Consider the following 12,348-nt stretch of genomic DNA (forward strand, 5'->3'; position numbering starts at 1 on the left):
TCACAATTCTTTCATCATGTATTGATATTCCTCTGCCTCTTGTTTTTCAAATCACAATGTTTTACTTTGTTTAGAGATTTCAGATGAATGATTAATGGTAGAACTAACATGTTTTACCATTGGAAAAATGGTGAGTTACTATCACAGATATATATATATAGCCAATAAAAAAAACATGTTTAACATAAACTAGAAAGAGTTACCATTACATAGTTTGTCCAAAAGGGGGCACTATTAACTAAGGGAGTAGTTTGACTGTGTAGTCAAATGTAGAGATTGTCACTGAACAATAAATATGAAACATTAGCCAGTATTTGTTTAGCTTAGCATAAAGACCTGAAACAGGGGGAAATGACTAGCATGACTCTATCTGAATTATGTAACTACTTTTTGGCCAGGTGCAGTGATTTCCAGGTGGTCAGCAACCCGGTGGAGACTCCGTCTCTGTGTCTGGCCAAGGAATAGTCCACAACTTTCTACTAATGTATAACATGTTATTTACTGAGGTTTAGAGGTGCTGGTGGTTGGATTTGCTTTGCACCAAGCACAACGCAGAGATTAAGTTCTCTTAAACAACATAAATTAAATCTCACACGTTTCTATTATATCTCCTGTACTGTATATGTTTGGACACGCCTTCTCATTCAGTGTTTTTGCTTAGTTTGTATTATGTCCAACATTGTAGATTAATGACTACTATCTATATGTTGACCTCATATCTACTAATATCTACTGTTTCTTCCATCCATCACACCACCTCATATTAAGTATTAACATTCTCCAAATATTGCCTTTTTATTTTACTGGTCTACTCTAGATTCATGTTTTGTGTCTTTTTCTTTGATTCCTTGGATGTCCTGACTTAAGTTTCCTCTGCCTTAACTCTAGGCCCGTACAGGAGAAGCAAAAAAGAAGCTCAAGTAGTGCATCATTTCATCCATTACATTACTTATTGAATAAAAGGTGTAGGTAATATATTATTGATTATCAACACTAATAAACTCCCAATTAAAACTCTTACACTGTAAATTATGTCTTATTGGAAAAACTGTATGTACATGGTGCATGTGTCTACAGGCAGTGTCAAGGAAAAGATCATGTAAAAATGCATCAAGACGTCCAAGAGTGTTGAAGCTTAATTACAGCCTGGATACAGTTAGAAGTCCATTTATTAAATGGAGTTTTATAACTAGGTTCAGGAACACAGAAACACACCTTATCCATTCACTCCCTCTTTGACTCAGTTGTCACATCCCAAATGGAAACATACTGGCTGTAGTACTGTCATCAAAGAGCTCACATTTTACTTGAGCGTGTTTCCTTTAATCTCAATTGACATAGCATCTTAATTTTATGATTGAATACAGAAAATGTTTCATTGTTCCTTTTTTAATAGACAACTATAGACTCCAATCAAAAACAACCTGTTACGACCAGATATGAGGCAGTAACATAAAACCAAGGTGTTGTGGTTAATAAACAAAGTTGTTTTATTAAATAAACAGTTCAAATTGTTTTAACAAAAGGAGGTGAGGCAAAAGGGAACAAAGGGCGCACAAGTGCTGTTTATAAGAACAAACAAATATAACAAAAGGAGAACTCTAAACAGAGCTGATATCCGCTAACTAGAAAACCAAAACGAGAAAGGAAAAAAACCTCACTATCTAAATCTTAATAACAAAACCCATCAAAAACAGCACCCCTGAACTAGTCTAACAAAAATATTCTCTCGTGTAATCAGTAGTATAAACTAATCTAAACCCTGCCCAGTCCCAGTAGTTAAATACAAAACAAACCTCCTCAAACAACCACGAGTTAACCAGAGTTAACATTCACAATTTGTAATAGTCTTTTAGATTAGATGACGATATTCTTGCTGGTCAGTTCATCCAATGTTCCGTCTCTATTACAGCACATGTGATGAGACATCGAGTTTCCCTGAGGGGAAAAAAGAATAACATTGACTTAACAATAGATAATGTGAGTTGATTGCTTATGTCTTATATTAAAAAATGATTCTGCTTTGTAAAACATCAAATATCAAAGCTAATTAACCTTCTCAAACAGTAAAGAGAGAGCAGATATGATGGATTACATGCTGCTGTTTCCTGTGAACTCATTCCTGTGCAGAAGCAAAAATGTGATACAAAGAGGTAATTACTGAATGTGGCTGTTGCACAAAAATACTGTCACAACCTGGCTCTTTGGGCCATGACAAAACCAGAGTTGCTTTTATTTTGTTGTTTTTAGGAGGTTAACTTATTTATTTATTTAACATAAAGCAATGGAAAACAGAACAAATGTTACAATTGGGATGTGGATGTCAGTATTATCAGTGGTGTACTGATCCGATCCATGGAGGCCCCATCGTGCAACTTACAGGGACTTAAAGGATCTGATGCTCACGTTCTCAGAGGTCTAGAGGAGTCTGTGCATTGACGGGTCAGGGCTACAGAATATTAGGCAGATGACTCCTGCTGAGGGTCTCTTAATTAGTAGTGCAACTCTACTTCACGTCAACGGCTTCAGTGCATGCAGGAAAAACAATTCTTGGCAGGTCAACTTACCATCGGGACAAGATGTCTAATGTCCTCCTGCTGTCTCTCTATCTGTAAAAACAGAAACATGTTGAGCTGATGTGTTACAGGAGAAAGAAAAAGAAATAATATACAGTATCTCCTGTGCTGTTCATGTTTGGACACACCTTCTTTATCAGTGTTTTCCCTCTTATTTTTATTATTTTCTACCTTGTAGATGTCAAAAGAATTATGTAACACAAAGAATTATGTAGCAAACCAAAAAAGTGTATGATGAAAGGCTCTGCACCAAGGAAAAGGAAGACTTTAGAGTTCATCACAGTTACCAGCCTCAGAAATCAACTGTAAGACTGTGAATGAGACCTTCATGGTGTGAACTGCTGCAAAAAACAACAACCAAGAAGAAGAAGAAGAGACCAGCTTCAGCCAAATAACACAATTAATGGACATTAATGACTCATATCTGAGATATTTGGCTCTGCTTTGTCTTATTCTCTGCAGAATAATCTTCCTTTCATTCCATAGTTTTCAGTCTGTTTGTGTCCATGCAAAATAAAACAGTTCTCTGCTTTCTCAAATATCAATATCAGGCTTTCATGCAGATGGTATGTGTGTGGTTTAAAATGAAAGTAAAAATGGGTTGCACAAACAAATGCAAACTGTTGCAATGAAGCACACAGTCTCTCTCTCACCGAGTGTCCGCGCCTCCTCGTTGCAGCCAATCTGTCTCAGGATGTCCAGAGCCACCTCAAGAGCTCTGGACTCTGTGAATGTTGAAACCAGGACGTCTACGATCTCTAAGACGCCTTTCCCCTCCACCCTGTTCCGTCGGACCCGCGGCTCCTCTCTGCGGTCCAGGAGCCGGTGGCAGAACTTGGCAAAGTTCTGCTGGGTCAGATCCTCCAGTGTGTCCACCAGAGCTGACTTTACAGTTTTGTTGGGGGGCATTTCTTGTTGTCAATGAAGCCCTGAGAGAGAGATGAACTATCACTCTGAGAGTTTTTGTATTTCCCTTAATTCTACTGCAGGAAGGAGGCGTTCAATGCCACGGGGATGTGTCGGAATTATGAGTTACACTCAAGAGGTAGGTACATGTCAGGTGATGGGTGGAAGAGTCAATGTTTTAATTGTGTTCAGCACACTGTGTCAGATTTAGTGGGCTTTATTTACAGAGCATGGCTGTGGCATGGTGGTACAGTGTTGGTGCACTGTCCCTTCACAACAACAAGTTTGAACCCCAACAGGGGCCTTTTGTGTGGAGTTTGGATGTTCTCTGCATTGTCCAAAGACATGCACTCCAATGTGCCTGTAGGTAAGACTGGCATAGGCTCCAGCCCGACCGTGACCCTGATAAGGATAAGGGGTTACAGATAATAGATGGATGTCCTGGATTATTATCTGTTAAAGGTGCAGTGTGTAGGATTTTCCTTCCTCGCATGACAAGAGAAAATGTACGACTACATGCAGCAAAATGTGCGAAGAACACGTAGAGCCCTATCTAGATCCAGCGTTTAGTTTGTGCTTTCTGGCCTACTGTAGAAACACGGCTGGTCAACATTAACCTGCATGTCTTTGGACGATGGGAGAGAGCTGAAGCACCTGAGGAGAACTCACAGACACAAGGAGAACATGCAAACTCCAAACAGAAAGGCCACAGCCAAGGTTTGAACTTTCCTTCTACCACTGCACCATGGTTCTGCTCCTAATTCAGGACATTAATATATCAATTTACCTGGCGACTTAATTGACTTTACCTAAGGTTTTATTTACAGAAGAATGTCTGCAGATCACCTATTTAAAATCAGAAATACAATCAAACTCTGACCTCTGAATGGGAGCTGTTGAAGAAACATTTAGACATATAGATAACGGGAGAACTTATTCTCTCACATAAAATAAAAACCATATCAGGTGAGGTAACCCATATCACTTTGGATGCCGATATTTACGAGCAGCACTTGGAGGCAGCATTGGATAAGGAAGTACTGATATACTACAGAGTAAACAGCTCACTCACTTAACCCTTTAAAAACTGGTTACATAATCCTTTTTGTTGATCAAATATAAATGTAGATGTCAAACAGAAAACTTAGTAACACATTAATGATTAAAAAAGACTCATTACACAAATGAGAAAAAACAAAAACAATGTTTATATACAGTTTATTTACACCAACAATCATCAGACAGGCTGAAACCTTCACAGTCGACGCCTGAAAATGATCTCAGTTTATGTTATTCTGATTAACAGCAGAGGTAGACATGAGTTTTGTATTACAAAAAAAATAATCATAATATAAATGCACAAAACTCTACATAGCGATCATATAAACAATATTTTACAATTTAATTTTGTCCTTAGAGACACATCAAATGATGAGATTTTCCATTTCTAGTGCTTAAAATGTCCCAGGCTGGTTCAGGTTTACGGGTCAGGTATCGGAAGAGTTTTGTTCTATATTATTTGTTATGGAGGAGAAGCATATTGTCTGAGTGTTTGGTAATTTTCTCCCTGAAATGCAGCATCTGTAAATTGACCTTCTGGTCTGCTTTCCTCCCCCGTGAGGACGCTGCAGCTCAGCCAGGCTTTGAAGAGGCAGTGTTCACTTTGCAGGTTTTAGTACTCCGTTAAAAAAAAAATGCTACTGTGACGCCCACGGTTCACTACTGTGCTCTGATGTCGCTGCCGCCGCCGCCGGTGCCCCGGGGCACTGCCATGACTCTGCCACGTTCGTGGGCAAAACGTTCAGACTGGTCAGGACCTCCTGCGCCGTCTTTCCCAGCATGCCCTGCACGTCGCAGACAAAGCGGTAGACGTAGCGTTTGCCCGCCGTCTTGTGGATGATGTTCTTGTGGTAGTAGTAACGGAGGCCGCGGCTCAGCTTCTCGTAGTTCATCTTGGGTTTGTTCTTGCACTGACCCCAGCGTTTGGCCACCTGTGGGATCGACAGGAAACATAAATCAAGCTGAATTTGACTGTTTACACATCAGAGAAACACAGAATACACCCGGCATCAGATACTTTACTTATGTGAGAGTATTATCGGCTAAATGTGCCGTCAGAAGTGTGTAGTTTGCAGCTTTTTACTGTTGTACGGCACCATACTACTGTTTGGTAGTTTAGCCCAGTGGTTTCCAATCATGGGGTAGAAACTGGCTGCAGTGAAGTACAGGTGGACTCCAAGACCCAAAAATACACCCAACAGCTTAAAACTACCAACCAGAGACGGCAAAAACACTGTTTTATTCAGCCTGGAGGTAAATTCTTTAAGACGGTCTTCAAACTTTGGACTTTTTCTAACCTGGAACCTCTTTGTTCCTCCAAAAGTCTCAAATTAAACCATGTAAGGAGTTTTGTGGGAAACTTCTTGTGTACTTAAGTACAGCAACTGAATTAAATATATTTAGTTTAGTTTACTTTCCACCAATTAGCCGGTGCCCTACTCCAAAACGAGATGTTTCCTCACCTCTGTGGGGTCGGACATCTTAAACTCCCAGCCGTCTCCCGTCCAGCAGATGAAGGTTCGGCAGGCAGAGTCCAGAAGTAACTCCAGTAAAAACTGCCACAACTGGATTGGACCAGATCCTGAATGAATAAATGAATAAATAGTCTGATTAATTTGGTTACAGGTGACTGTCGTTGATGATGGCAGCTTATTTTCATTAACCTGTAATAATCAGCGGTTAAAGAAGGATTCAGCAGCACCGACAGACACCAAACCACCCATTATTTAGTTAAGTTCAGCACATTTTCTGATATACGATCATATATATATGCGTGTGTGTATATTTAAGAACTTAATCTGTAAAGTAACTTGTAACTAAAGCTGTCGGATAAATGTAATGGAGTAAAAAAGTCTCCAACAGTGGCATCAAATGGAAAGCTTAGGTACCTCGAAATTTAAGTGCAGCACCTAAATGTAAAGTGCTGGTAATAATAATGAACAATTTCACAAAGTCTGGAGTTTATTGTTCCCACAAAACATTTGATTTTTTTAAGTTTAATCTCTCTGACTTTTCTCTGTCTTACATCTTCATCATTTCAAAGCTTTTGTCAGAAGATGGAGCATTCAGAGATACTTTTCTAGAGTTAATCTGAACTTTTACAATCGATTAACGAAGCAAAATAATCAGAAATGTTACTTTGATCAATTGGAAAAAACATAGATTGACTCCCATATGTCCTAAACAGACATAATTATTTAATATATCAGTGGGGAATTCATGTTTTTCAATATATAGATGATCAGAATATTAATGAACAGAGAGAAACAACAAGATAAAAATGCATTTTTCTTTGAATAATCCATCTTTATAAGAAAGCAGACTCTCACCTGGATAAGCTGACATTCCCGTCATCTGACCCTCCCTGTCAGGCCTCTGTGGGTGTGTGTTCTTGCGTTTCATCACACGGGGGCAGTACTGCTCTGAGGTTTGGTTCGAAGGGCAGGAGGAGGCCGGAGGCGGGTGTGGTAGGGCAGTGAAGCTGGACTGGGAGTATTCAGGCCAGAAGGACGACGTCTGCCTCTGTCCGTCCGAGTCGTACAGTTCAGCCGAGTTACACGAGAACGAGCTCTGATCTGTCTCACCTGAGACAAAGACAAAGAGTTAAGACACTGAATGGCAACATTAGGCCACAGGGAGAGTGTTTAGAAGATGAAGTCTTACTTTGTAATGTACTTGCTGCCTTTCCAGTTAGAAAGGGGCTGTGGCTGCCATCCATAGCCGGGCTGAACTGTCCATTCTGGGACACCAGGGTCTGGTACGTCTGCTGAGACTCCTGGTATCCGGTTTGTGGCTGATCTACTGTCAGCCCATCTGCTGATGGAAGAAAAGTTAGTCACGATAAGACCTTTAAAGGTTTATTTCACACACAGTGAGACTACAGACAGAGTGAGAGGCTCACCGTGCGGATATGAGGCCCACCAGTTGAACTCCTGGTACACGTCCAGGTTGAAGAGGCTGGCGTCATTGGCGCTCACTGAGGAAAAACAAGAGCAAAAACTGTGAAATAAGCCAAAAGCATCAACACATTAACAACCACAAGAGTCTTTTTATATATTTTGAAGCTTCACCTTTAGTGTCGTAAAGGTGAGACGCTTTCGGTGGCTCTGGGTAGCTGTTTTCTGTGACGTACTGCTGCTGTCCGGGTGGTTTACTGTCTAACAGAAAAGACAGGTCTTCACCAGGGTAGTCTGGAGGTTAAACAGACAGATGGGAGTCAGTAAATGATGATGGAGGCAGGATGGAGGATAGAGGAGTTTATGCTCGTAAAGGACCACAACAATGGGATCATCTGACATACTTTCCAAAGCCATGGTGTGAAAGATTCACTTGCAGAGACTTTAAATGAGCATTTTGCTCTGAGGAAAGTCAGACATGGATGTAAGGATCTCCGTGTTTGTTTTTTGTTACATCTGCTCTCTAAATTTAGGCACTGGAAGACCCCTGAATGCACCACAGAGGAAGACCTTTCCAGCCAGTTCCTGCCCGCAACTAAATCAACTTTGTCCACCAATAAAAGCAGCTCTGCTCCGTCATTTCAAGTCTCTGCGGGTTCATTTTCTGCACACAATGAACTGAAATCAGAGGTAGAAAATGAATTTAAATCTTTGGTGTATGGTCCTTTAAATCGGAGGTTAATCGCAGCACAAAAGTGAGGAAAAGATGAGGTGGATTTGTGAGTTTTGGGGTAAGAAAATAAGTTGTTTACTGTCCAATCAGCACCATGGACATTAGGCTCAATGGATGGAGGCAGCTATAGGGGAGGAAACGAGGGAGGGAGGGGGAGGAAGAGCGAGGAGGAAACGCCAGTGGAGGGAGTGTGACAAGAGTAGTGATGGAGGGATGGGGAGGAGGCGAGCGGAGGGGAGGGGGTGCTCTCTAAATCTGTTGGAGGAGGAAGTCTGGAGGAAAGGATTAGGGAAGACAGAGAGGGGAGTGTCTATAACCTGACCACCCTGTTTCTCCCTGCATCAGCCCATTCAAGCGTTATTATTCACATACACAGCAGACCCCCCCCTCTCTCCCTTTACACTATTATCCTGACGCAGCCCCCCCCAAACCCGGGTGTCAAGGTCTCATTGAGAAAGCTCCTGACAGATGTGATGATACAGTCTGCGCAAATATTTCCTCTGTCCTTCAGCTGCTCAGGTTCAGAGGAAACAGACCGTGCAAACATTCACATAAAAAAAAAAAAAAAAAAAAGAGAGAGACACACACACAAAACTCACAAAGCTCATCACTGAGAGTTTAAAGTCTTTTTGGTTTGTGCTGTGCTGTGATGTGATGGAGCACTGCAGCTCAACTCACCATAAGATGCAAAGTCAAAGCCAGCTGGCACTTCCTGTGTCCTGAAGTCTTCTGTGTAATATCCAGTCTGGCAAACCTCCATCTGTGTCGAAAGACATTGCAACAACTCATTATTGATCAATAGCACTCTACATATATCATTATATGGACCCTGCATAAACACAGATATTATAAAAAATACAAAAAACTTACAATTAGTCTCATGATAGATTATTATATTTATGATTAAACACCATTTAGTTTATAAAATCCTGATATTTCTGCTCATAGAAACACAACTCTTAAATAAATGAGCTTCTATAATCTGTAAAAATCCATTTAAAGTGTAAACCCACCTTTATTTTGGTCTCTGTGTTTCTGTCTCCAGGTTTGATGACGGTGTCCCAGTACATGTCCTTCTGTCCTCTTCTGTCTTCTGTCTTTATTCTGTCCAAAATATTCTTTATAAGACTTTTGTTATTTCACCACAAATGCCGTACAGCACCGAGTGGTCAGTCTGCGGCCGGAACGGCTCCATTTATAAACGCAGCGGAGGTGGGCGGGGCGCATGCGTCGTGACCAGGTTCGGGTAAAAGTACGTGACGTCAGACCCCCCCCCTTCTTCCCCTTAGCAGCAGGCGACTAAACATTCATTCATAAAAGACTCAGTGACGCCCTAAAACTTTAATTTTACTACACGAGTTAAAGAAGTATTTATACTTCTTGTACTTTTTTTCCTAAAGTAAAAGTACCACTGTAAAAATATGTTTTGCAAACATGTAAAAGTATAAAAGCAACAAAAAGTACTTAAAGCAGTAAAAGTACTCATAAAGCAGCAGCAGAGTATCTCTATTATTCATTATTCTAGTAACTAAATACAGCCGTCCGATACATGTCGTGAAGTACAACTTACAGTATTTCCTTGTGAAATGTGGTGGAGCTGAAGTAGAAAGAAACTCACTAAAGTAAAATACATCAAAATGTAGCTACTTCCCACCTGTGGGTGCATATAGGAGTGTAACATTTCTTAAATCTAGATTTAAATAGCTGACTCTGTAAAACTTTACTTTTTTTTTTAGCAGTATTTATCTTTTTTACTCACTGTAAAAATACAAATGTTAGTAGTATAAAAGTATAAAACAGGCAACAAAGGGTACTTAAAGTTACAAAAGTACTCATTAGACCCTAACAGTGGAATAATGCTGCTATCTCGTCATTATTACAAACACTATAATTAATGTTGTTTATTCTAGCTGGTAAAACATTTCAGAAACTCATGTTTTCTGTGTAAAATGTAAACTAACTAAAGCTGTCAGATACATGTTGTGGAGTATAATGTTATGTGTTGTAATAATTGTATAACTTAAAATAGAAGTAAAGTACTATAGCACATATAGTAAAGTACATCAAAATTGTACTTGAGTGTAGTACTTGGAAAAATGTAGCTACTTTCCACCAGTGGTTTCATACTTTATTAATATATATTTATATAACTGACACAGTAAAACTTTAATTTTTAACTTATCTGCACGAGTGAAAGAAGTTTATTTATCTTTTAGTCAAGTAAAAATACCAATCCCTCACTGTTTTCTGATGTAAAAGTGTAAATCAGGCAACAAAAAGTACTCAAAGTGGTAAAAGTACTCCTTAGCCAGGAGAATGTCTCATTATTATCACTATAACTTTACTATTAATGTTGTAGTAGCTTGTTCTAGTTGGTGAAACATTTTAGAAACCCGTGTCTTCTGTGTATTTTGATCATTTAAAAGTAACTAAAGTGAAAATGGAAACACTGGAATGGAAATAATGTAGGTACTCTCCACTAGTGATTACATGTAGCAGTTAGAGATCCCCCTGAATAAAGATTTTTTTAAATCACAAAGTCATTATTGGGTCAAATCCCATGAGAATCTATCAGGATGATCGGACATTAATCAGACCCACAACAATGTCACTGACTCACTGCTGAGTCACAAATACCTTTATAACTCCAAATATCTGGATTTATCGGGAATCGGGAATTTGCTTCTGTCATCTCAGATGTTAAAACACACTGACAAACAGAATGAAACAACTAGAGCTGATTAACTAATTAACCTAATTAACCTAATGACAGAAAATTAATTTTAGTGTCAATTTAAATGTTTAAGTGAGAAAAAAAAGACAAAACAAGATTTTTAAGAGGAGTCTCACCATGTTCTGACTTTTTAGAGACAAAACTAATAACTGATTAATGTCACATCACATTAAAAAACATAATACAGTACAATGACATTATGAACAAGGCAGTACACTTTCAACTTTCAACTCAGTCAAAACGTTTTTTAACTGTTATTTAACTGTTTTAATGACGTTAATTAAATATTTTTACATCTTTAATTAAAGGAAACGATGAAATTCAAATATATTATACTAAATATTATTATGTTATATCTATCTTTAGCCTCTCCCTCAATGACCTTCACATATTTCAAGGCTGATTGTCTGACTGCGGTTACCGTGCCACAGTTTGGGTGTGGATGAAGTGCAGCAGGCTTTTTTGAAATCAGAGCAGTCGGTTTCTAATGAGGTGGGAGGAAGAAAAGAAAATCTCTGTATCTTTAGAAACCATTCGACAAAACAATGGCCCGTAAAAAAAAAAAAAAAAAAAGAAAGAACACACACACACACACACACACACACACACACACACACACACAAGCGCTCGTTGAAGAAAGTCTGAAATCACGGCGTGAGTGGCTGCAGCAGATAAGGCCGAGCCCAGGGCCTTGTATAAACAAACATCTCTGCTATTCTCTCAAACACACACACACACACACACACACACACACACAGACACACACACACACACACACACACACACACACAGACTCCATCTGGAAAAGTGGAGCTGGGTGAAATCGTGCGCGTCGGCGCGGGGAGTCGTGATTGGGAGCCCCACCTCAAGACAAAGACACAACCGGGATAAAGTTACAAAACACCAAGTGATTAACAACCGTCTGCACTAAACTATCAGCAGCCCCACTTGAGGCAATTACACGGTGGGTCACAGTTAAAGTTAACTGTCACGGAGCAATGCAAAAAAAAAATGTGCAGGAAATTCAAATAATTAAACATTTTAAAGGAAGTCTGGTGTGGATGCTTCATGAAAACTGGGAGAAATCAACGCTTCGGTTATGTTTAGTCTCACACATGTTGGAAGTAACTATTAATATCTAGTGTCTTTGTAGCCCTTTTGCATTTAATTTGAGTTACTTTGCAGCTTAATCTTGTAATTTATGCAGGTTATGCTTTACAAAGACAGAAATGTTGAATTCATACTGTGGATTTTTATCTTTTGCTCAAGCACAATTGATTTATAGTGGTTCACTGGTTCTCAAACTGTGGTGTCAGTGCTATACGCAGAGGAATCTCTCTATATTTTAATTAATTTATCAAAATACTACAATATATATATATATAAATGCTGAAACTATGAGATCAGGAATGTAATCCTGTAACACTTTGTAGTATGCACTTA

General features: G+C 39.3%; 1 protein-coding gene and 1 long non-coding RNA gene across 4 annotated transcripts; one reads left to right on the top strand and one right to left on the bottom strand.

The window, feature by feature from the left end:
* The first annotated feature begins 3,514 nt into the window (after nt 1-3,514).
* LOC113747279 (uncharacterized) lies at nt 3,515-8,841 on the top strand. Its single transcript, XR_003463517.1, has 3 exons — nt 3,515-3,621; nt 4,077-4,199; nt 7,972-8,841. It is a non-coding gene; the product is annotated as an uncharacterized LOC113747279 (long non-coding RNA).
* On the bottom strand, nt 4,672-9,359 carry etsrp (ETS1-related protein). 3 transcript variants are annotated; one of them, XM_027286418.1, is made up of 8 exons: nt 9,185-9,359; nt 8,850-8,931; nt 7,613-7,699; nt 7,444-7,518; nt 7,206-7,358; nt 6,872-7,126; nt 6,005-6,123; nt 4,672-5,473 (listed from the first exon to the last, which is right to left on the bottom strand). In XM_027286418.1, the coding sequence occupies exons 1-8, from the start codon at nt 9,239-9,241 to the stop codon at nt 5,180-5,182; spliced, it is 1,122 nt and encodes a 373-aa protein (XP_027142219.1). In that variant the 5' UTR covers nt 9,242-9,359; the 3' UTR covers nt 4,672-5,179. The 3 variants fall into 3 exon arrangements, with proteins under 3 accessions (XP_027142219.1, XP_027142217.1, XP_027142218.1); XM_027286416.1 differs by having other exon boundaries at nt 7,613-7,732; XM_027286417.1 differs by having other exon boundaries at nt 7,206-7,355; nt 7,613-7,732; nt 9,185-9,358.
* Nucleotides 9,360-12,348: the final 2,989 nt, after the last annotated feature.

Source organism: Larimichthys crocea, chromosome XIII (assembly GCF_000972845.2).
Source record: "Larimichthys crocea isolate SSNF chromosome XIII, L_crocea_2.0, whole genome shotgun sequence".
Classification (NCBI taxonomy): Eukaryota; Metazoa; Chordata; class Actinopteri; family Sciaenidae; genus Larimichthys; species Larimichthys crocea.

Excerpts from the sequence above, each read along its gene's own strand:
- etsrp (XM_027286416.1), bottom strand. The coding sequence starts at position 9,241 with ATGTACTGGGACACCGTCATCAAACCTGGAGACAGAAACACAGAGACC. Across the intron at positions 8,932-9,184 it reads ACACAGAGACCAAAATAAAG|ATGGAGGTTTGCCAGACTGG; the intron begins GTGGGTTTACAC and ends CTTTCGACACAG. Across the intron at positions 6,124-6,871 it reads GGGAATGTCAGCTTATCCAG|GATCTGGTCCAATCCAGTTG; the intron begins GTGAGAGTCTGC and ends TTATTCATTCAG.